The sequence below is a fragment of the Nelusetta ayraudi genome, unplaced genomic scaffold (assembly GCF_046127955.1).
Source record: "Nelusetta ayraudi isolate G7.1 ecotype Tasmania unplaced genomic scaffold, CSIRO-AGI_Nayr_v1 ptg000011l, whole genome shotgun sequence".
In the NCBI taxonomy this organism is placed as follows: Eukaryota; Metazoa; Chordata; class Actinopteri; order Tetraodontiformes; family Monacanthidae; genus Nelusetta; species Nelusetta ayraudi.
Genome location: NW_027466061.1, coordinates 14,582,196 through 14,607,343, shown reverse-complemented (window position 1 = coordinate 14,607,343; position 25,148 = coordinate 14,582,196). Strand labels below are relative to the sequence as shown.

The following is a 25,148-nucleotide window of genomic DNA, read 5'->3' as shown; positions in this document are numbered from 1 at the left end:
TGACTATTGAGTCACTTGTGTGTGTGTGTGTGTGTGTGTGTGTGTGTGTGTGTGTGTGTGTGTGTGTGTGTGTGTGTGTTTTCTTGGTGGGTCTTCTTCGCTGTGATGCAGGTGTAGTGTGTCTCTGGGGTTATTTGCAGCTCACCCAGGAGGACGGTGAAGCCAGGTGGAAAGAAACAGCAACAACCGGGAGACGCCTTTGCCTCACCGGTCGTCCTTGACAGGACAGATGGAAAGCTTCATTTTATTTTATGATTTTTTTGTGTGCACGTGTCCCCGGCTTTAAAAGCTTCTTGTGGTCGCTAAGCACCCTGTTTTTTGTTTTTTTTTAGCCCCGAGAGACGCCGGGCAGGTTTACTATGGTGTAACATTTGGATTGCGGAGAATGCGGTGCATCGTCTCACTAATCACCTGTAACGAGCAGATGCAAAGCAGATGTACGTTGCCGCCGGCACAGGTGTGTGTCGGAATGCTCTCCAATCTGGGTGCCGTCCGCCTATCCTTCCCACCGCTGCGGTCCTCGGGAAGAAAAGTTCCCCTTTTCCAGCACCGCTCAAAAAATAACAAAACAGAAACAAAATGTAAAAAAGATAAAAGGTGTTTTGTTTTTTTCTTCAGAGAAATCCGTCCGTCCTAATGATCATTTCTAAAGGCGACCAGCAGTGCCTACGTCGGGTCACTCCGGAACCAAGCGGAAGGATTTTTTTTTTTGTTTTTTTTGTTCTGCCGGCTGGAAGTCGCTGGAATTTGGAAGCGAAAAACAGGTGGACTTCCAAAAAGCTGCGGCGCCCGGAGTGAGGCTGCAGGGGATCCACTGAAAGGAGACATATGGTAGCTTATGATTAAAAGTGGAAGGGAAAAAAAAAAAGCTTTCACACAAGTGGGTGTGTGAGCGGCGCGACTGTGCTGGAGTTGAGCTCTGGCACCGAGCCGCACACACGGAGAAGAGTGGTTGTGTGGGTATTTAACCGGCCATGAGGAGAAAAAAAAGAATAAGAAACCTCTGCAGGGGAAGCACAGACTCGACTCTCAGCTTGACTGACAGATCAAAGCTGATTAGCTGAGAACTGCGTTGAATATTATTATTGAATTAGCCTGGAAAATAAATAAATAAGTCCAACTTGGCCTTGGGACAAGTAAAGCATGAATTCATTTGATTTCATGGATTGTTTTGTTGTTAACCTTCCGGCAGTTGGTTTCCCACCATCCTCTTCATTTATTCCCACCTCAGTCGTGACATGCGCGGCTTGACAAGTCTGTTGTTGCCAATACTTTTCCCTCGGTTTGGCTCAGCCCGGCACACGTTCGTGTCGAATTGCGTGACTTTTTACTTTTTGTGTTGCACTTATTAACCCATATTCTCCATTTCCTCTCAAAGCCCTCATTCATGATGCCCAGAGATGCGGCGCCCTGGGGAACAGTGCTCAGAGTCAGTAGCAGTGGCAGAGCCAGAGTTTTAAACTTGGGGTGGCCAGACAGAATTGTATGATGGGGTGGGGTGGGGTGGGGGCGGTGCTGCTATTCAAAACTGTACAACAGGGGTGGGCTGGGGTGGGGGTGCAGAGGTCTTTAACATCAAACTACCACCCTGAGCCAAATAGCGGTGGCACTCGGGGTGTCCAATCAGTTTTCAGGGGCAGCCAGTGCGATCCCGACCAACCCTCCAGTGCCGCCTTTGGCCAGTAGCTGTGAGATCAGTTCGCAAGAAGGGGAAAGAGGGAGGGAGGAGGGGAGGTAGGGTGTCCCTTGCTGGCCATACTGCGCCTTTGCGCCCTTTGGTGAGCCCACACAGAGGAAAGTTGACACCAAGGTGGCCGCTGAGGTGGATGAATATAATTATTATGGACTTTAAAGTGGGAAGTTGCAGTGCTGAGATTGTTGCAGGGAGCGAAGGAGCTCCCCTGACGACCAGAGGGCGATAGCACACAAGTTCGATAATGATAACAAGCAAAACGATAACGCGGCCTTCTGCGATAACAAGCAAATTATGTTAGCAAGCTGCTAATCAACTTCTGTGAGAAAGCAGCTGAACATTTTACTCCATCAAGTGGCCGCCAAACGCAACCAAAATCTTTCCACACCCCGACCGACTTTCCCGCAATGTTTTGAGTCTGGAGTTCAAATGCAAAGTGCATCGTCCACAATGTTGCATAATGCCGAGATGAATATTGTGACAGTTTTATGACACAGACTGCGGTGGATGCAGTAACTCGGGAACTGTGACATTAACTTGTTGATGTTATTGATTCTATTACTGCCTCGAGCGGCTCTCGGCCCTGCTGGCGCTGCGTCCGCCTCACCTCTGAGTTATGACCGCCGGGATCTGGGTGAATGAATCCCATTCATCAGCGCTTCATTAAAACCCAGACCCCTTTCCTCGCTCCCGGCTCTCTCTCTCTCTCTCTCTCTCTCTCTCTCTCTCTCTCTCTCTCTCTCTCTCTCTCTCTCTCTCTCTCTCTCTCTCTCTCTCTCTCTCTCTCTCTCTCTTTCTCTCTTCCTTCCATCCTGACGACTGTCCCGAGCGCCCGCATCTCACCGTGCAAAGTCTCGCCAGACAGTTGCTTGCTGGGAAGCAGTGTCTCCACGGTGTTCCCGGTCAGACTGCAGACACCTAATCTGTCCTTCAAACACTGTCAGATAGCTTCCTCAGATATTTTAACAGCACTCTAAATCCTGTAATTCTATCAGGTTCCAGGACCGCCACCGCTCCTTCAATAATAGATCTAATTTAGAAATAATTCAAAGCATCAAAGGCGAGTTGTTCCAAACTTCATTAAATTGCTGTCAGTTTTCTCCCTGTTGGACATTTCTTTCTCAGGTATTCACGTAGCTGTGGCCCGTCCCATTGAGGGTCACCAAATCCACATGCATTATTGGAGATGCAGTTCATGGATTTGAATTTCAAGCTCTCGTAGGCTTTGTTGGCCGTGGTGGAGTTTTCCTCTGTCAGCAGCGTCCACAGCGGGAGGGGCAGGGCAGGGGGGAGGTGGGGTGGCGCAGAGCCGCGGGGCTGTTGAAAGCGACTCTACATCGGCCTTTTCCTGTTGCGCCTTTGTTTGCCGTTATCTCGCCATTTCCGTGTTATTCACGCCTCACAAAGGAGCACAACGCCGGCGAGCCGTCCGTCCCTTCATCCCGCTCACACCGCCGTATTAGGAGCGAGCCAGAGCCAGCGGGGCAGAGGCAGGTGGAGGTGTCATGCTGGTGCCCCCCAATCCCCATAGAAACCCCCATCCTCCCCTATCCTGGTTAAGAAAACCCACAAACCCATAGCCATTGTTCCACCTTCTATTGCAACCCAAGACCTTTACATTGAATGTTGTAAATGAGACGGGGGCGGGGGGGATAGAGGGGCGGCTGTAGGGCGACAGAAGCCAGTTATTGATTCTATTGATTGGGGCTGGAACTAATATTTGACAGCCAGTTGCTTCTTTATGCTTTTTACTGAAGGGGCATAAGTGGGTCAATCCAGCAGTGGAAAGCCGCTGATCTCGGCTTAAGCCGCTGTGAAAATCTTCTGCTTTCACACGTTACTGCACTCTGGTGCCGCCACACGCCCGCCAGCGTTCAGGCGGCCTGAAAATTAAGACGCACTCAGTGTTTTTACAAAGCCGCTGTAGCTCACGTCTGCGCTGCCACTGGCCGTTTTTCTGTTGTTTTTTTTTTTGACACGCTCATTACACCTGTGATTAAAATGTGACCTTTTCCTTTCAGTAAATGCAACAGAGACCACGTCAGGGGAGCGAGGCGGGTGGGGAAAGTGGAAACAATTGTTTTTACTTTCTCTCTTTCTTCGCGAGTCGAGACGTGCGTGTTGTGCTGACGCTTCTGACTCAGTTTTACGTTCCCACTCCGCGGCCCAAACCCTGAGGTGGGGAGGGGTCGGGCGAGGTGCTGCTTGGCGGGTGGTGTTTTTCCTCTCGGCTGGCACTCGGCCCACGTTGACAGCCGCCGCCGCCGCCACCGCCATTTCAAAAGCCACTTGTTGGAGTGCGGATCTACCAGACAGCCACGTCCCAAACCAGGAAAGACCACCTCTCCACACCCCGACAGCCCGACTGTCAGCCCCACTGAAAAACAGATCTTGCGGCAGGAGCAAAAGGTTAATCTAGCTGCGAGGCTCCACCGTCGGCCGAGTCCACGGCCAAGTGTGACTGTGAATGGGCTGTGAGGAATTAACACAGCAGCCTCTGGGAGTGTTGACAGAGGTTTGTGTGTGTGTGTGTGTGCGTGTGTGTGTGTGTGTGTGCGTGTGTGTGCGTGCGTGTGTGCGTGCGTGTGTGCGTGTGTGTGTGCGTGTGTGCCCACTGATGACAGGAAATTGAGGCAAAGGGGGCAAATGAGGAGGTTTTGTGTTCACAATCCATTATCTTCAGGGAGGAGCGGCAGCGGCGGTTGAAAGGTTGCTTCGTGCCATCTCAGAGATGCAAGACAAATACCAGCAGGCCGTGTAAACACAGCGTGCGAGCCGCTGCCCCCTTCAGACCGTCCCACTCTTCTGTTTCTTTTACCTGCCCACTATTTTTCTTTTTTTTCCGTCCCTCTGTTTGTCAAGAGGAAGCCCCCCACCTCCACCACCCCTCTTCCCCCGGAAGCCTGTCGTTTATTTAACAGGAGCAACGTTTGTACCCTGAGAGCGTTCCCGGGTTCCATCCCCGGCCTTAAAAATAGGAACCTGCTGCTGCTGCTGCTGCTGCTGCTCACTGCTCCCTCAGGGCACCGGGTCAAGTGTGAAGAATACATTTCAGTCGCTTCGCTGTGTGACCATTGTTGGGACTTTAACTTTGACTAAAGCTCAAATATCCACTGGAAATCTCTCTGCGCTGAGTCACGGCTGAAAAGGGAGCAGCTGGAACTCATTTATTCATTCTGAAATTTTTTTTCTGTCCTTTCCGGCGACTTGAGGCTAACTCTGGATGGCCTCTAAAGGTAGAGCTTCAAACGAGCAGCCAATCAGAACCTTGTGACATCCACCTGTTGTGTAAATGTTAGTTATTTATTAAAATCAATAAATTGATATATTTAATTGTGAAAATAACGTTAATGTATATTTTACGCTGCCAATTTTTTTCTACCTCTACTCTGATTAGTGTATCTGGTACCGACACTGTTTATGTTTTCTCACAAATCGAGCCACATGAATGGTTTTGGCAGCTGTAAATATGTTGATCCAAACTATACGACTTTAATTTCTTGTGTTTCTTCATGACTGAAAGCCCAGAACGTTGATCAGCGCGCTCTGTTGTTTTGCATTTTATTTCCTGTTTGGGATGCTAGGATCTACATCATGATCCACAGTTGATGGACGTGAAGCCGGCGAAAATTGACCCTGATGGAGGCTTTCTTTTCATGGTTCAGACACTTCCAGCGGAGTTGGGGGGAGGGGGGGCGATTGTGGGGCTGCGTGTTCAGTTCCCACTTCGCCCTGTTTGCAGTCCAAACAGCTCCACCAGCTTAGCCGCTGTTGCCACATCACTGCCCCGTGCCCGTAGAGAACGGGAGCAGTGTGAAAGTGTGCCGTTGTTGCCGTTGGTTAACTCCTCACTTCCGTGTCAGGCGTCCCTCAGCTGCCGTGGATCCCACCCCCCCACACAATAGAGGCCCTCTGAAAGTAAAACTTGTCATTATCCTTTTTACTTCCGCCACAGCAGGTTGTCAAATGGAGCGTGTTGCTGTGAAGCGACGTGGCTGATGAATCAGATTTCTCCTCGCCTCTCATTTGCTTTTTGCCAATTTTTTTTTTGAGATTTGCATATTTGCGACGCCGATAAGCCGCACATCAGCAAATGGGGATATTGTGAAGGCTTTGTGACTCCGAAAGCACATGGGGAGGAAATAACGCAATTTTGTGGATTTCTTCAGATTATCTCTGAGCAGGTGAGATGGAAATTGAGGGATGAATAAAAAAAAGAAGGTTGGGGGGGGGGGGGGGGGGGGGGGGGAATTAGGACGCCCTGGTGCTGGCTCATTGCAGTCAATTGGCATAGTGAGTATTTCAGACAGCGGTGCTTGTTTTCCGACTCTCTGTGGCTGTGCGTTTCTCTCTCTCTCTCTCTCTCTCTCCCCCTCTCTCTCTCCATCCCATTGACTGATGGGTAATATGTTAAATGGGTTCTCTGTTTACCTCACCTGTGCTGCCGGTGGCTCTCCGTGCCTGCTGGACCGTGACGGGGAACACTAATAATGCTTTAACTGCTCCGTCAAACTTGAGTCCCGCTGACACGAGCGCAGCCCGACGAGCTGCAGACGGGCGCGGGCGAGCCGGCTGCGCTCTGCCGCGGTTACACGGAAAAAAAAGTGCCGACTTCTCACTCGGAGGTCAGGGGAAATGGGCATGGGGGCCTCGGTGCGGATGCGGGGGATTCTTTTGCGCGTGTGTCTACATATGCAAATACTCATTTTGCGTGTCCTCCGGCCCTCCGTCTACATGTGTTTTATGCGTGGCGGGTGCGAGCGGAGAAGCGGAGAAGCGGCAAGGCCTTGGCGCTCGTCTCGCTGCGGGAGCGCCTGATTTACGAGGCCCCTTCCACCGTCCCGCTGCATAATGTCCCCATTAGAGGCAGCAGACACTGTGGCTCTGTTCATCACTTAGCCCCAGCCACCAGCACACCTGGAGGAGTGGAGATAGAGGGAGCGGGGCGGGGGAGGGGAGGACACTGCAGTGCATTATCTCGGCATCAGTTATCGCTTGGCGCTGAAGCCGCGGCCAGCCGCGTCTGTGTACAGCAGAGTAGATAAAAAAAGCAAAGAAGAGATAAAAAAAAAAAAGTATTGGGAAGGTAAGAAGGAGGTGGTTCTGTGGTTTATGTTGTGCCTTGGGCGGCTGGAGTCACGACACCAGCGGCTAAAGGCTTTTAGCCAGAGATACTCCGCTTCCAGCCTCATCCCTTCATCATTCATTGGAACCCAGCCGGTGCCGTTCTTTTCCGCCCTGATCTGCGTGCGTCTGTTTGGCTTGGTCAGTCAGCCTCATTATGGGGTGCGGAAACTATCGGGGGGCAGGCACAGAATAACAGCAGAGGGACGAGGGGATGTAGTCGCAGCGGTGTGGAAACTCTGAGAGTAGACACAGCAGCGTGTCAGGGAGTAGAACTCACTGGTTGGACACTTTATGAACGGTGTAGTTTTTGGCAATGAACTGATCTGGTCACCATCCCGATCCAGGGTCTTCAGCTCCAGGCAGGAGAACCTGCTAACGCTGGTGGAGCAGCAATAGTGAATTAGCAACAGCAACAAAAGTACTAACAGAGACAGGTGATAGATGCAGAATGTGCATTAATCACCAATCAATGAATGCCAATCATGCTGCAGTTTGTACTCAAACTGCATGACCTTCACACACTGACCTTGACAGCAGCCGTAGCAAACATAAAGAAAAAAATAAATGCAGCTATGCAGCAATCCAAACTCATCAGCTGCATCATCCAAAAACCTTTACAATTCTACGCCACAGAAAAAGAGCAGACAATATAGAACCATCCTTGATCAATGCTAATGCTTCACGCGATGAGACGCTAATAAATGCGACATTAATTCTACAAAGATTAGGCTGTTTGTGCCATGTTAGAATTCATTTAAAAGTGTGATACCATTTTCTCATAGTTTTATTTTCTCTTTTTTTTTTTTAAATTAGCCGCTGTGCGTTGTTGGACTCCCTTCTCCACTCGGAATGCCTAATTTTTTCATTTCGCCGGCTCGTCTTTATAGACGAGGACTGCCTCTGAGGCATTTTCAGTGTGAGTGAATTGTTATTACTTGTGAAATGAAATCATCCAATACTTTTAGAGGAGCAAAATCAACAATATTAAAGGCACCACATTATGCAAAATTTACTTCAGTCTTTTCTAAAAAAAAAAAAAAAAAAAGGCTCTCTGGAATGTTAATGAGCTCCCCACAAATGAGAATAATCCATCCCTTATTTCTTTTGCCCACTCACATGCTAAAACCTGCAGTTTGAATGAGCCCACTGTGATGTCACAAAGGGAATAATACCTCATGGATATCCTTCTCGTTTTTACTGTTGTCTCATTCCAGAATTATGCAAGGTAAAGAAAAGCATCAGTTGTAACAGGTACAGCTAAATGTTTTTTGCTGAGTGCTTTAAACACAGGGCTAATTACATTGCTTTTTAGTCTTCTGTTATTATTTCCTTTAAATGATTTATTGTGTGATGAGTAATGAAGATCGGAAAGCTTGTGGGACCTATAACAAAAACTTTAGCGACATATTTATACCAGGTATTACCGTGATCTGTATCCAGGGAGCCGACAATCTAACACGAGAAAGCTTTCTCACTGTTGATGCCAAGATCATAGTGGAAGCTGCTACATTCCCTGCTAGCACTGCCATCATCGAAAGATGGTTGTAATGTGTTTTCCCCATAAAACAGACACGTTCCTTACTAGGATACAGGTCATGGTTCTCATGCTAACGGGCCTTTTATTTATCATTTCGTAGTAGTCTTACTGGCTTGACGTCACAGAGGCCTACAGTGTTCATTATTGGGGCAGGGTGGTGGGAATCAGACAAATCTTTTCTGCTCTACTTAACATTTCTAATGAAACCTCAGGAGGTCCCTTCACTTTATCTGCCTGCCTCTTTCTACTGGAGGCTGGTGCCACTGATGGCTGGTGGGTGTCGTGCCGACATGTGCAATGTCGTGTGGAGCTTTTTCAGTTTGTGTAGTGTCATTGTGTAGCTACTTGTCATTGTACTCATCTCCCGCTTCTGCGGCTTCCCTTAGTAAGGAAGCACCTGATCACCCTCTCCCCGAACACTTCCACCAGCACTTCTGGAAGCTAGAATTTGTAAAATCCCCCTTTTAAAATATAAAGTTGATAAAGTTGTAAATAGAACATAATAAAAATAAATAACTAGCTATTTTATAGACTACTAGATACAGGATGGATGGCGCTGGCTGCACAGTGTTGTGTCTAAAACACCACAGAGTCCCTGAGAAACAGTGGGAATCCTCCTTTCGGACAAACGACAACTCCAAACAAACACTCAAAAGTGCTTCTCACAACGACTCCCACACGTCGAGAACACGCCCCAGAGGTGCACTTACTCCCTCCGACACGGCGCCCGCCGCTGCTATTTCATCTAGAATACAGCAGATCCTAACGGAGAGCTTCTCTCTCTCTCTCGGTCTCTCACTGTACACCTGAACACCACTCGTTTCTGCGTCAGAGCCGTTTCGACTGGCAGAATATCTCACACCCACGCCGGACGGACGCCTGCATCTGCTCCCGCGGAAGCAACACGCAGCTGCAGGGACAATGTAGTGGCTTTTAGCACCGCGCTCTAGCTGCCGGGCCGCGTCCTTGTGTTGAAGGGCGCAGGGTGTTCGGCGCCACTGTTTGGTACGTGTCAAGTGAAGTAACAGCTCAAAGTGGGTCGGCGGCGCTGTATATTTTACTAGACCTCTTTAGCTTTAGCTGAGTGTTGTGCAGCGAGCGGACTGGCGGCACTTTGACTAGCGGAGGCAAAATGTTGACACAGCAGCAGCAGCCACCGCCACCTCCCACTGGAGGGAAGGTCTTTAACTGAGGGAACAAAGGGCTTGGCTTGGCTCACCTCGGCTCGGTTAGTAGTTGTTTTCACTAGCACCAACACGGATCCAACTGTTACCATTTTGGTCCCTGTGAACTTGGGGTTCCAAGCGGGCTGAGCATGGACCAAATGGTGACATAGGCAAAGAGCAGGTCACTGAGTGGATACGAGTTTTGATGAAAGACGAGCGCGAGTCTTTCACCAAACCAAAACCACCATTTTTGAATGCCCCGTAGATTATTACATTTTTTCAACTGAAAACTGAAAAGCTTAAGAAGCTAGCGTGTTAACATGGGTTGAATTAGGCTGTTGCTGTTTTTTAAGCTTTGTCTCGACTAAAGTTGTGTGGATATTCTTGTCCAATAATAAACGACTTTGTGACTCTGATTGTTTCAGACTCCACATTTTCTCTGCTAAGACAGTACTTTGATAGAAGTCAACAGTATTAAAGAAACTAACTTTAAGCCCTACTAAAATGTTTTGTAACTTATAAATCGGGAACACAGAAGGCGTAACAAACGTCAAGACATCCTTTGGTCCACCTTGCTGTGGTAACTCTACCCACGCGCATGTGCGCATGCACCTGGTTTAAAGAGAAAAAGGAAAATACTGGTGCTGCTGCTGCTGCTGCTGCTGCTGCTGCCTCAGAGACGACAGCCTGGGATGAGAAGCAGAAGGGACGGCTGGTGTTTGTGGCCGCCGCTATCGTCACGGGACACGCGGTGACATTTGGACTCCGCCAGAGCTCAAGCACCTGGTTGCCAAATCAGATGAGGTCAAATCTAGCGCGTTCAGACGTGTTTGTGTGGTTGGCTGGCGCGAGATGGGAATGACCCGCAGCCTTCCCAGTGGCAAAAAAAATAAAATAAAATAATGTAAGCCAATGTAATATGTGCGAAATGTCATTTGCTCCCCCTGAAGAGCTCCTGCCTCTCCATCTGGGCTCTGACTTTGCATCAAGGCGGCCTGGAGAAATTGCTGAGAACGAGCATGTTTGCTGGATCAGATTCATCCTTGAGATTACCGCAACGGTCTTCCTTCCTCCGGTTTATACTGCCTTTCAGCGTCCAACGTCCTGGAAAAACAAATAAATGGATAAAAAAATACCCCAAAATGTCTGTCTGACTCAGAAAAACATCCCCTCTTCCCTTCAGCCAGGATTCTTCTTGGAGAATGTGGATCGCCCCCGTCGGCTGCACGCTCTGAGGTCAAGATCCTCTACCCAAAGTTTTTTCTTTTTCTGCCTCAGGACTTGTTTTCTATCTCTGTGTACTCCCCACAACTGCCCAGACCGACTGCAGACTCCAGAAATGCCCCCAGAGGAAAAACGAAACCTCCTCTCCAAAAATATACACACTCTCCCCGGGCCTGGAGCGTCTGCAGTGGGAAGGTGGATTCGCCGTGGAAGGCTTTTGTGTTTCGCTCCGAGTCATTCGTGGAGATAAATAGTGGGGAATGAGCCGCGGGGGGGGGGGCTGCTCTCAACCCTGGAACTTGTGCGGTAGCCAGCAGACCCGACCCGACTCTGGGGAGGCTTCCTTTGCTTATGTAAGTGTATCACTGGCTAAACTCTCCAGGTGTGTGTGTGTGTGTGTGTGTGTGTGTGTGTGTGTGTGTGTGTGTGTGTGTGTGTGTGTGTGTGTGTGTGTGTGTGTGTGTGGTGAAGCCGCGTTAACGAGATCCCCCAAGAACACCTCACACACTGCTCAGAGAGCCAGATCACACCTCCCGCTTCCTCCCGGCGGCGGCGACGGGCAGAGCGCTCTCAGCTGGGGAAATACCAAACTGTGGCATCAATTACCTGCATCTCGCTGCGACGGCCGAGGGAGTACACGGCTAAATTGAATAACAGCGTTTCCCGTTTGCCCGTGCCGCTTTAAAACAATCAGCACTCCGTCCCCACCGGTGCCCGCACACCGCTCTACGTCCCCGGAGTCTACGTCCGTCCGACTGTCTGTCTGTCCGTCAGTCTGTCGGTGAAAAATACGAGCGAGGCGTATGATTGGCTCACTCACACCTCGGTGTGACTGTTAAATGGCCTGTCAGTTCCGGCTCAGTGCCTTTTCGAGTGAGGCTGATAATTTGAGTTTTATTGAAATCCTCGTCCAGTGGGCTCAGTGTGGACGGAGGGTCGTTCCCACATCAGAAGGGGGGAGATCACATCCCTGGAAACCTCACGGCTCTTCATTCTCTCGCTCTTCACTCTGACTCAGTCTCCTCTGCTCCACCAATTACTGTATTCATTATTATTTATTTATTTTATTTTGAATCAGATCGTCCCAACTTTGCCGTCTGAGTTTGCCGACACATTGTGTGTCCTTCAGTGGATTGAAGAGAACTACAATGCAACTACAATGTTCATTACTGGCAAGTTTACTTGTCAAGTTATTGACAAAGGTCTGCAGAAACCAGAGTACATAGATTGGGCAATTATATCTGCTGTACACAGACACTTGCCTGCCTCTTAATCACTTACACCCTGTCCTATTGACATCATGGCCAAAACAGAAAGATGCCGTCAGCACTATATGGTGGTAACTATATGGTGCATGCGTATTCAGAAACCACCATAAACCACCACAAACTTTGTTGTGTTGTTGTTTCAAATTAGATCAAATTAAGCTCCATCTGTTTTTACGATGGAAACCATCTTTTGTTTTGGTGCTTTCCAGCTTAGCACAGTAGTGTAGCACGGCAGCACAGAGGTTGAGACACATTTAAAACCGATTATGGAGGCATTAAAGCGCCAGCTGTGATCATTTTTCTTCATTCTTTCAGTTGTGTTGAAGAATGGTCGTAGCTCTCAGGTGAAGGTTGAGGATAAAGTCCTGATCTCTGAATGTTCATGACATTTTGCCATGTGCTCAATACTCTTGCCCACCGTTATGACAACAAGGCTGCCTTTTGTTCCTGAAGGTTTTTAGTCTGCATAAATATTGCAAGTGTCTGGCGAGGGAGAGAGCAGGGTGTCGTGTCTTTGTGTCTCTTTGCAGAAGGGCCCACTGGAAGCTAGAAGCTGTGTGTATATACATGTACATGCATAGGCCTATAGGCCTACACACACACACACACACACACACACACACACACACACACACACACACACACACACACACACACACACACACCGCCTCCAGTTCGTAGTTGCTGTTTTAACTCTCCTTATGTTTGAATCATCTCTCTCTCTTTCGCGTCTGTATTTCATAGACACGTTTATTTTTATTTTACTGTTTACTGGTACTACCCAGAAAATTAGAATATCTTGAAAAGGTTGTTTGTGCTTTTGTTGTGTATTTCTGCAATTCAACTTACAAGGTGAATTTGACATATTATATAAAGGAATAATATGCAAATCAATATATTTCAAGTTTTTATTTCTTTGGATTTTGCTGATCAGGTCTTGCAGCTTCAAAAAAAACACTCAAATTTTATAATGATTTTCTGAGTTTGTGGGTTTGTGGTTTTAATGAGCTGAAAATCTTAATCAGCAAAGTTACAACTAGGAACTGCTTGAGAGATGTCAATGTGTGTGTAATGGCTCAATAAAATTAGTTGGTTTCATCTTTTATGTTAAATTGCCAAAATAAAACAACTTTAACTTGTATATTCTAATATTTCGGGTAGTACTGTACTTGTGTACTTACTGTTTACCTGATACTATTACTATAAAGTGCTATGTATCATCAAGGTTTTATTTTGTCACACATCCCTCTGATGTGAGGTCTTGTTGGACGCAGGCACCTCTTGCGTCAGCGCCAAACTTTTGCGATGTGGTTATGCTAACTTGTGGGGAGTTAATCAAGATTTTGCAATTAGACAACTAATCCGCATTAATCCACTAAAAGTGGTCCCAATCTCCTCTGAACAAAAACTCTAATTACTGGACTCCGTTATTGTTTGCAGTAAGCGTGATTAGGATTTTTGCCTTAATTTTCCAGCTCTGGAGTTTTGTACATTGGATCAACTCTGATAGGACTGTGCAGCCTCAGAAGACTGAGTATGCAGCTCACTACGATCTATTTAATATACCTGGACTGCAGTTTTTTTCCAGAATCATGCACCCATTTCCCTCATCAACCCTTTTCAGACTTTCCATCATTTCAAACTTTGGCACCAGATACAACAAACCTGCTTTGCGTATCTCCTCGACACCACAGGGCAAAACTCTGTGACTGCGTGAAACGCGGTGAGCCTTTAAAAAACGTTGATATTTGAGGAGCCTTGCCATAAATAAGGAATGTGCAACATAAGGAAAGAAGCATTTCCTTGTTTTCATTTCAACCTCCAGCTGCTGTAAAGCAACCAGGCAAGTTGGGCCTGGCATCAATCTGAAACACCGCCTGCATATTTGGCATTAACTTTATTGATTTCTGTGTCTCTTTCCACTTTTTTTCCTTTTCAGTCTTAATTTTGTTATTCTCTGCTTCCTCGCACTCTCTGCAGCTTCCTCCCACACCACAGTGGCTCACACAGGCCCCGCGCTAATGATGGCCGTTACTGTCTTAATTAGAGTGAAAGACTACAGTCAGAGCTAATTCGATGACAGCGTTTTTTTTCCCTCATCCAGCATTATTTCCTGGTCTGCTTGGGAAAACACGACACTTTAACTCACCCGGATATCCAATTATCTGGAGATTAGACTCGTTAAAGGTCAGCCTCACACAAGGGTGACCTGCACTGGGTTGTTTTCCAATGAGGAGGAGTAATGTAAGGGCCAGAAAAGTGGTAAATTCTTAACTTTCATATGAGAAGTTTAAAAATGTCAATGTCTTGGCAAACGGACTTTCACTGTGGAGGTCTCGTCCCAATGGGGATGGGTTAAATTACGCGGCCGTCCTCGCTGTCCCAGCTCTCTCACACAAACACTGTTTCTGCACTTGCTGCAAATTGGTGTTCCAATGGCCCCTCAGGCCAGATAGTCCCCGCTTCTCATTTTGCTCATTGCTCAAGGAATTATTTCAGCTTTGTCATTAAAAAATGACCAGATTTCTTTCATTTCTCATGTAGTGGGGGGGTGGGTGGGCGTGGTGAATGGGGAATCTCTCTTCCACTGCCTGCAAACAATCCCTCCCCTTAAATGCTGTGTTGTGAGGTGAGGAGCCTGATAAGGGTCATAATTGCCTCATTTTACTGCAGCAAATTGCAGGGTTCCTTCAGAAGCAGACAGGCCAGCTGAGGTGATATTGGCCCTAAATGAGTATGGTGACAGATTCTGGTGTATCCATCTGGATTGTTGCACGGCCACTGCTGCAAGTCTGCTGCTACAGCGAACCCTGAGCGAACCTCGGGCTCATTACTGCGAGGTTAAAATGGTTAAATATCGATCTTTGCTTGCTGTGCTGGGCAGCCTGCTGGCTGTGTCAGCGAGCAGCAGTCCTGGGCGCTTATGATATCTGAATAATGCACATAATGAGAAGACTGGTTGCACGCTATAAAAGGCAACAGTAAGACAAATAACCACTGATTACAACCAAGGTCTGCAGAACAGCATCTCTGGCTCTATTGGGTATCTGGTGACAGCAAGGTTCACCTAATAAAGTGGCTGCTGAGTGTATATTTCATGCTCCCGTGTACATGAGGTGAACACGTGATGTTGTTTGGTGAGGGAGTGGCGCTGTTCAGGTAAGTGCAGTGTTATCACAAACAGTCTGAATCTACTTGATGATGTTTTCTGCTGTACATCTCTGCATCAGACAAGAAAGAAAAGAAAAGGAAAGTAAAAACATTTTTTTTTGCACGTCCTCTCCAAAAATGTGGAACTTCTTGTCTCGCTGGATTATGTTGATGCAGTCGCTTTTCGTGGAAATCCATATATCCCATTTGGGAAGCTGAAGCCAAAATATTTCAGTTGCTGGCCTTATTTACATAGGTTTTGTGTAGCCTCAACTCAGGCCGTCAGTCATGTGATTTAACTTCTTCCTGTTTTTTAATCCTCAGACAGCCTCTGTCTTTGCTGCAGAGCAGGATTCGGTAAAAAGCGCTTTTCCCCAATAATGAGGCTGTTTTGTTTTTTAATTGACCCACACCGTGAGTCTTTTTCTCTGTTTGATCCTGCGTCTCTGCTCAGAATGCAGAGGGGCATTGATTTCCTCACCTTATGCATGGCCGGTGAACGTCATCAATCAGGATGCGGAGCACAGTTCAGATGGAAGGGAAACGTGCTGACATTTACGTGCACAAACACTGGAAATGCTTTGCTGGGAAAAATATCCTTTGCATGTGCAATCTTATCAGGGAACCTTCAGCGATTGTTTACCCTGACAGGGATGATCCACTCAAAACTGACATTTCCTTTTCAGATTTCACCTTCGCTATTTGCTCCTGATGTCGATAGAGGCTGTTGTGACGTTTTTATGACCAGTATATATAACCTTTTTTTTTGCTTTCATGGAGGGTAGGAATTCCACCAAATGAATGACTCAGAATACTCAGGAGTGCACTTTATCTTGAAAGGGTTTAGCGCCATGTTTTTAGCCACAATATTCCCTTTTAGCCTCTTAGCCAAGACTCACGAGAACTCTTGTGAGCATGGCTAACAGCTGCTAGCTAGGAGACTACAGTGGATGTTACAACTGAAAATATTATGTTTTTAAACAGTTTCTGGATTGTGGCTGGATGACACCATACACACTGTGTGGAAACATGTTATCCATGTGGCCTATTGTTTTGTTTTGTTTTTTTTTACATTGAACTCGGCCACAATGGCCTCCCATTGTGTGGAATTCTTTCCGTCTGTGAAAGTAAAGAGCAGTTATGAGGATTTGACGGGGTCAGCAGAGGCTCCCGCCAGACTGTGGCGAGTGGTAAATGTATAAAATTACAACGTTCAGGGAACCATCCCTTTAAAATCAAGGCTATTCCTGTGTGCGTTTATTTTGAGAACATTGATAAGTAAGATGATATTACCTGCAAAAAAAGAAAAAACACAAAGATACGAAACAAGTGGAGCTTCACTCTGACACTCAGAGCCCTGGAGGATGTTTGCAAGTTGCGGCCAAAAAGACAAAAAAAACAAAGCGGCAGCAGCAGTGAGACACCTGGGCGTGTCCATTGTCCTTCCTTCCTTCCTTCCTTCCTTCCTTCCTTCCTCCTATATCTGAGCTCAAATCCAGGGTGTATCCTGTCAATACCAGGACATGGTGATAATAAGAGATAAAGGACAGCGGTGGAAGCTGGAGAGGAAAATGAAAAAAGGAAAAGGTGTGGGGGGGGCAAAGGAGGGGGAGGGGTGCAGGCAGGGAGGGAGAAGTGAGGACGGCTAGTCGGTGGGGTTATGATGAATTAAAGATGACACTCTCCGCCAGCCTGGTTTCTAAAGATCACTCTGTCCGCTAATGTAATGTTAATGAATGCAAATGATGTGCCTAACCTCTCTCCCCTGACCAGGAGAGAGGGAACAAGAGGGGAGGAGGGGGTGGGCGGGATAGGCCTTCAGCATTCAGAGTCTCTCTCTCTCTCTCTCTCTCTCTCCCTCCCCCTTGTCGAACGCGTGACTGGCCACTAAAGACAGTTGGACGACACAGGCGGCTCCTCCGGCGTCGTCCTGGCTGCGACTGACTGGCTGCGCACCTGTCCGTTCGGCCCTCATCCTGGCAAACCTCCACTTCCTGTCCACGCAGAAAGAAACGCTTACTGAAACAACAACAAACCAAAAAAAAAAAAAGTTTGTGTCTGCGGCGAGGCGGCGGCAGCCCAGATGTGTGGCGGCGGCGGCGCTGGCAGGAATGTCACCTTGCTCCGCTAATAGAATAATTTCATCACATCCTCCTGATACTGCATGCGTGTGTATTCATTTTGTCGGAGGTGCTGCCGCCAACATCTGCCGCTCATCCCGTTTGGCCTCCACCTCCGCCGTCTCTCCTCTCCCATCCCTCTGACCTGCTCCTGCATTCCTGCTGAAAATGTTGTTTTGCAGTCGGCCGAGCCGGAGCCAAAGCCCAGGGCCTCTAAATACATTTGTGTTGCATTGTGTGTGTGTTTGTGTGTGTGTGAGCGTTCATTTGCACAGATGTCTGAACTGTGCTCCAAACGTCTCCGAGGACAGCACATTTCTCTTTCATTTTCAAATCAGACACCTTGTCGTTTTTTTTATTTTTCCTGTCTGCGGGGAGACTATTTCTTTTTTTTTTTCTGTTTTGATGTGGCGCCGTCGACTGTCCTCTTATTCTATTTAAAGCCGAAAAAACACGAGTGACACAAGCGTCACGAGATTTAAAAAAAAAAACAAAAAAAACAATAAAACAGCCTCACATCTGTGTTGGCTGGGAGAGAGAGTCCTCCATGTTGGACATAATGACTTCATCAGCAGACACATCACATCTTCCCCCTCCCACACACACACACACACACACACACACACACACTCACTCCCCCACACGCCCTCGCTGTGCCAGAAACTCAACACAAAACACAAAAGAAGCGTCAACTGAACCGGGACCGGCGCCGCTATGCAGATGTTGGATTTCCAGTGTTACAACATTTTCCTTCATAATTTCTCAGAAATGTTTCAGAAATCTTCTGTTTTTAGTTTTTTTTTTCCATCGAGCTGACAGATCACCAAAGTGGGCGGCTGATTAGTTTTGGAAGACACCGCCGCTTTTGCTCTTGTTTATTTGTCACTTTGTTTTTTTTGTGCGCCATATTAAGATGCCAGGCTCAGCGGGTTACCGCGGGGGCTTCATCATTGTTAAGTGCTCATTTCAGTCTCACTGATTTCTCCTCTTACTATTTTTTTCTTTTTTTAATGGTCTTCGCCTCTCCGCCGCCCTTCAGTCTCCTCCTCTTCTTGTCTTCACATCTTGATTTGATTTCACTGAAAAGAAAAAGGATATTTGAAAAAAAAAGAAACCCTCTTAAATAATGTTGCTTGAGTGCCCCCCTCTTTTCCCCAACCGGATCTTATTTCAGCTCGTTGAGAGCGGACCATCACGGGTTAGGAACCCGCATCTGGACGTGATTGTCTGGTAGAATTACAAAGAACTGTGGAGCTTGGCGGCGGACAACGGTTGGCGGGACGAGAGGGAAAAGATGCGTTAGGGGGACGGAAACCCTGCGGAGAATTGAGCGTCGAACCTGCACGCTTAACCTCAACAATCTACAAAGCCAGAAATTATTATCTTTAAAAAAACAAAACTAATCTTTACGAACAGGGATGGGCCCTGTGCACTCAAAGGGGAACTTCATTTTCAACCACCAAGCGTTTATACTTCATCCTGTGTATTTCTGTGGCTGGGGTGAGGTTATGGAAATTGTTTGTCAGAACGCCTGAAACAAAGCAAAAGTATTACACATTTAAAAATAAATTCAAGCAGATTATTATTGACAATTATAAACAGGTTTGAAACACACGTTTCAATCTTGCTGCTTGCAATATTCTTACTTCTGCTTTTATTCGCTCTTCTTTCTTTGGGTTGGCTATGTCTGGGTGTTAAAGTTGTGTTTTTGCTACTATTGAGGCTTGGTAACTGGTTACATCAGCTCATTGTAAAGTCTGTTTTTTTGGGGTAAATTATTCATTTACAAAATCACACCACGCGTGTACATCGAATAAACTAAACTAAACGTAGAGGCGGGCGATTGGTGGGCGGGGCTGTGCCCAACACTCCACCCCCCACCACCAACCGCCCCCACCCAGGGCCGTCTCGCTGCCTGCGGTCGGCTCCTCCACTCTGCCGTCGATATGCAATCATGCATGTGTGCGCGATGTATCATGCGAGAGCTCGCTGACGTGTAATTGTGTGAAAGGGGCCGCCTCATCGATCCGTAATGTCAGCACCCCCCATCCCCCGACCACCCCACTATCAATGTTTAATGCACTCCTCCCTCGCTCTCTCATTTCTCGCCCGCCCCTCCACCTGTGAAAGCCGGCTGCCATTTTGGTATTGATCCACCGCTCGCTGCTAATGAGAAGGAGCTTTGCTTTCTGGGATTAGAAGCTGCAGTTCGCTCCCCTCAGTTCTTTTTTTTTTGGCTTTGCTTGCAACTTTTTTCGGACTTCGTGCTTCGCTGACTCATGCACACCTAGCCGACCCGCGTCAAACAGCGACATACCGGTGGCTCTGCATCTCGGTCCAATAGATTCATTTTACGTGCGTAGCTTTTATGTGCAGGGGTGGGGTGAGATTCTGATGGCAGGGATCCGCTGAGGCCCACACACATGCAGTCATCTAAAATTTATACCAAGGCTTTCTGATGACGTCAGCAGCGGCTTCCATCGAGGACTCACGCTGAATGATAAAACACTCACCGGTCGCTTTATTAGGCAGATTTAGCTAATGGCGTGGTACCTCATAAAGTGGCATGTGAGTCTGTTCAAGGTTGTACGTGCTGTTGTGGGGAGTGAACCTTTGACCTCTTGTTGTTTTTATACATCCTTCCAAATGCACCAGAGACACACTAGCCATGAAACTGCAACCATGATAAATATTGCCAATTGCGTGTCTATGTGACAAACCTCCAGCTGGATGGAAATATAGCATTTTCAACTTTGACCTCTTACTACAACAAACTCAGTCCCCCCATGCTCTTAACCCAACTCGTTTTTTTGCCATTCCTTTAAAACCTCATCCTTAATGTTGTGCCCAGAGTCGGCTGCCCTCGAGGGGCATATCTGAAGCATCATAGCCCGAAGCCACTGGCTGAAAACAGGCCGGGAAGGCTGGTAATGGGATGCGCTGTCAGGTGTGGCTGCAATCAGAAAGCCGGAGAGGCGAGGAGAGGGAGGACTAATTGCTTTTTACGAGGGTTTTATAGTCTAAGCCGAGGACTAACCCAGCATTAAGCCACTGCAGCCCGGCGACGAGAGAGAGAGAGAGAGAGAGAGAGAGAGAGAGAGAGAGAGAGAGAGAGAGAGAGAGAGAGAGAGAGAGAGAGAGAGAGAGAGAGAGAGAGAGAGAGAGAGAGAGAGAGAGAGAGAGAGAGAGAGAGAGAGAGAGAGAGAGAGAGAGAGAGACCAGTAAACGTCTCAGCCACCAGTAAACGTCTCCCTCTGGTGCGAGCATGAGACAGTGTGTGTCTGTGTGTGTGTCTGTGTGCAGGTCTCAGGAGATCTCCATTAGAGGATGTGTGATAGCGGAATGTAAACATTCATTTGAGTCTTCATTGGAAAAGACATTTTCAATAGTGAGTTTTTGTTTACAGCTCTCTCTTAGGCAATGCTAATTTGTATTACGCACACACATACACACACGCACACACACACACACACACACACACACACACACACACACACACACACACACACACACAGGGGACATCCTGTGAATCCCCCATGCTGGTGGACAGGTGCGCTAGCTATGGTGCCCCACTGCTAATGGCCATGTAGCATTCTCCATTTACTCATCTGCTGCTCTGCTAATGGTACCAGTCACATGACGTAGCTCCGCCATCCGCGGCCCCACCCCCTCCTTTGGGCCATTTGATCCCCTTCCCCACCTCCACATCCTCTTCTTATTGGTCTCCCACCTTGGCCAACGGCTTCAACTTTGCCCTCTTTTCATCTCCGAAGGAAACTGGGGGCTAACGGCCGGCCGGCCAGCCGAGGGCCTTATGAGATTTGACTAAAGCTTGTGTGATTTCCCCTGAGAGATGCCTGGCAGTCGCCCCAGTACTGGCTGCTGCTGAAGACTATTACATGCTCCTATCTTCCCAGCTGACATGTCATACTGGCTGGAGCTGTGCAAGAGCCAGTCTGGGCTTTTTTTTGTTAGGGAAATTAAAAAAAAAAAACACTTCAATGGGCGGCAGCTCTGACCTGCCAGCAGAGGTGTACACAGGGAATTGTCCCAGTCTTGGCTAGTTGGGGTCTGGTGCGTGTCTTTGTGTGCCCTTGAATTAAGTTGGCTAATTAGTTTTGTGCCTGAGGACGGTGTCTTTCCATAAGTAGAGGTTAGGAATGAAAGGCCATGTTTTTTTTTTCTGTGCAGAGGTTAAGAATGACTCTAATTGTCCATGCAGATTTTCTTTTTTTTAATCTGTGACCTTTTTAACTCTAAAATCCATCTGCCAGCTCATTTGAAATGATTTCTAAATCGGCACAAATCTAGCACGATGTGAAACGAGCGAAAGCTGCCCGTGCCTCTTGGGTTGGCTGAGAGAAAGAGAGAGAGAGAGTGAGGGTGAGCCAGCGAGCCTTTGACTCCAGCGTTCAATCACATTGAGATTCCTCCATCATGGACATAAGTGGGTGTCACCAGCCAACCGTTCGCTGTGATCGCGGATGAATCAGAGCCAAAGCTGCCGCCGCTGCTGCGAGTTCCCCCCCACAAAAGAAAATCCCTCACGCCAGCTAATCTAGTCCAGACCATCCAGACATGGCATTCTGCTCCTCGGTCTGTGCCGTTTTTTTTTTTGTTTGTTTTATCTCTTTTGGCCGGGAACGCGAGGGGCAGGGCATGTTGGTGCAGGGAAGGTGGAGGCAGTTTGAAATATGCCAAGGTTCACTCCCAGTAACACGGAGGGGCCGCGGCCGGCCGTCTGTTACAGCAGAGAAATATGCATCCATCAGCGTGCCGCTAAGGCTAAAGTGCCAACATGTCCATCAGTGCCATAAATCCATGTGCGCTGTAGTGACCTGCACTTTTGATGACAGCGGTATGTCTCCCTTTCTTCCCCGGGGCTGTTTGAGCGTCATGGATCCCAGGCTGCCAACAAGGTGGACATTAATCAGAATATCCGCCTTGACAAACATCTTTACTGAGCTGCAAGACTCATGCCGGTGCCCGTTGCACTATTGACAGCTGTGGCTGCAGGCAATTATTGTTATTATTTCTGGCCGTCCGCTCCGACCTGCTCATGTCAACTTGAGATCTCAGGAATGCCCCGAGCACAATGTGTGGTTGTTTGGACTGGTTCAAGTGATGATTTGAATGTTTGTTCGTTGTTTTTTTTGTTTTTTGTTTTTTGTTTTTTGTTTTTAGAAATGTAAAGACATCTTTATTGTCAGTCATCCAGATAGATAGATATATAGATAGATAGATAGATAGATTACATTCAGAATACATTACCTGAAAAGTACAAAGAAATGTAGTTCCTAGTTTTAGTTGTAACAGTTTTTCTCATAATCAAAGTTTGGTTTCGGTTGGTTTCTAACAGATTGGGAAGATCAATTCTGCACTATTTTTTGTTAGACTTTTTTTCTGAAACGGCAGTTGTTTGCCTCAGATGAGCAGACAGGAACATAGACAGGGAGGTTGTCAAAGTCATTTGTCAGTGTGTCCTTCTGCCTGGGGCTCTCTGTCAGTCATTACATTGTTCGTCACTGTGGGTCTGCATGTGTTTGGAAAGTGCAGCGTGTTGTGCGGACAGAGGTCCACCGCCAACGCCACAGTGAGCCGGTAATTCCAGTTCTATCAGGTGTCACTGCAGATTAGCAAGATAGGAGGACAGGAAGAATGCACTCGTGTATCATATGGCACTGCGTGTGTTACACAAGACGGTGATGACATGGATAAAGTTCAAAAGTTCCCCGAGTTGCCCCCCCACACCCTCCCTTCACCGGCGCGCTTGTTTTCCCTGCGTGAGAATTTGTTATTTTGGCTGTTTGTGAAAGCTGTGAAAATCCCCCAGAAATAAACAGCACAGCGTCTCAGCTCGGAGTAAAGAAGCAGCAAACAGCTGAGCCTTAAAGCAGACAACTCTCTATCTAACCGCACTAACACACCGAGGATAAAACCAACCCAACAACTGCAAAACGCTCCCTCGCAAAGTCTGGAAAGAGAGCGTGGTGGAAGTTTTTTCGTGCTTGTGCGCCAAGAGCCGAATGTTAAGCGTGCTGACAGGAGCTCCCTGGATGCTCGGCTGCTGACGATTCATCTCCTCCATACCCACTGGCCACGGTCACAGGATCGCCAGGGCCAAAGCACTTGTCTGCACTCCGCCGGGTGAAACTGTGAGTAGCTTTGATTTCTCAGGCTAAGCAGCTTCCTGTATTCTGTCTCCGCTGCAGAGACCGTGATGGACACGCGGGTGGCCACGGCTGAACTGGGCTGGACGGCATATCCGAACTCTGGGGTAAGTCACTCGTGCGCGACGCATAAACAAAGTTGGAAAATAATAATAAAAAAGAAAAAATGTGCATTTCAAAGCAAAAAGTTTGGCTTTGGAAACTTCCTGTTTTGAAGCTGGGGTGTTATGACATATGAATAACGGAGGACACGCTGCTCCGCCAGACAAACCGGGAGGAAGAAAGGCAAAGATAGGAGTAGTGGCCAATCTAACTCCTATTATGGCTATTATTTTCTTTCTGCCCAGCTCATAATGACTTAATGACATAATGGGTCCACGTAAGTCCCAGAGGACAGTACCTAAGTCCCCATAAATGGAGGCTGGCATTGGTGTTCGGTAGACATAATGACACTGTAATGATACATTTATGAAGAGGGGAGGAGGAGCCAGCCGGATGGAACAGCTCCAGGCCTCTTTATTCAGATTTCAGGGGGAAACAGTTTCAAGTTTCCGAGTCGTTTCACGCACACATGAAATCGGTGGGAAAAAGGAGAATCGTGTCAAAGTGGCGCCAAGCCAGTGCAAATAGCTCCAAAATAGGATTTTTTTTTTTTTTGTAATCCACCATACGACTTGTCTTATTACACTAATGGACTGAAAGATAATTTAATATAATCATTTAATGATGAGGTGTGCAGAGTGGATACCGCAGAAAGTATCCGGAGGCATTTGACTCGATCGTTTTTCTGGCTTTGTTTATTAAGGCAGAGTGGGGCTGCGCACACACACACTTTTTTGTTTTGTTTTGTTACACTGAGCAGTATTACTGTGACTTGTTCAGGACATGTTAAAGTTGTTGGTGGCGCCTGACTCATTCCTGGATTTAGTCACATTTGCTCACACAGGAGAGAGACAAACACATGCAAACAGGCTTAATTCAGCTTTGGTCAGTTGAGATTGTGCGACACATAACAATTGTCGTCCACTGCTTTTGATTCATTTTCTGTCTATTTCTGCTCCCGGGGTGGTGAGTGCTGGAGTGTGTTTCATCATAGATAAACATCCAGCATAACAAACTACAGCTACTACTACTTTAAAAAAATCCACTTTACATGGCGGGTCACTTGCTTTAATTCCCATTATCAAAACTTATTTGCAAGTGTGTAAGCTGTTGCGAAACAAAGACTGTTCCTGTCATTCTGTTATTCACACCTTTGTTCATTCTAGTCTAGCTCACCAGTCTGAAAGTGCAATAAAATGCTAATTGTTTTTTTTGATTCTGACAGGACCTTAAATTCAAACCAATACAATTTTCCTCCATCATGAAGATTGAATGACTAAACTGTTCAATATACCCTCCAGTTGAAAGCAGTCAGTCCAACTATAAGTACATAATCAGATCCATTTCAGTCCGTTTGAATGAACCTGTTCAAGTAAAGTAAACATGTCATGTGAGTCAGAGTTCATGGACACATTTACTTCTTCCTTTAAATATTGTGCATTAGCAACTAAACGGTCAGTTTCCCTCTAGTTGTGAACCACTTAAAGTTCCTCCTCACCAAAGACACACACACACACACACACACACACACACTGCTGTTGCCTGCTGTTGTTATCCCTGCTGCTATTGGATACATCTCATTAATTTTCCC

At 47.2% G+C, this 25,148-nt stretch overlaps 1 protein-coding gene across 3 annotated transcripts in view; it reads left to right on the top strand.

Annotated features, from left to right (window-relative positions):
- LOC142885137 (ephrin type-B receptor 1-B) overlaps window positions 1-25,148 on the top strand; it is a 154,572-nt gene that overhangs the window by 28,194 nt on the left and 101,230 nt on the right. For all 3 annotated transcript variants that reach the window (XM_076021297.1, XM_076021299.1, XM_076021296.1), the window contains exon 2: window positions 23,498-23,562. In XM_076021297.1, the coding sequence (XP_075877412.1) occupies window positions 23,498-23,562 (65 nt within the window). The remainder of the gene's footprint in view (window positions 1-23,497; window positions 23,563-25,148) is intronic.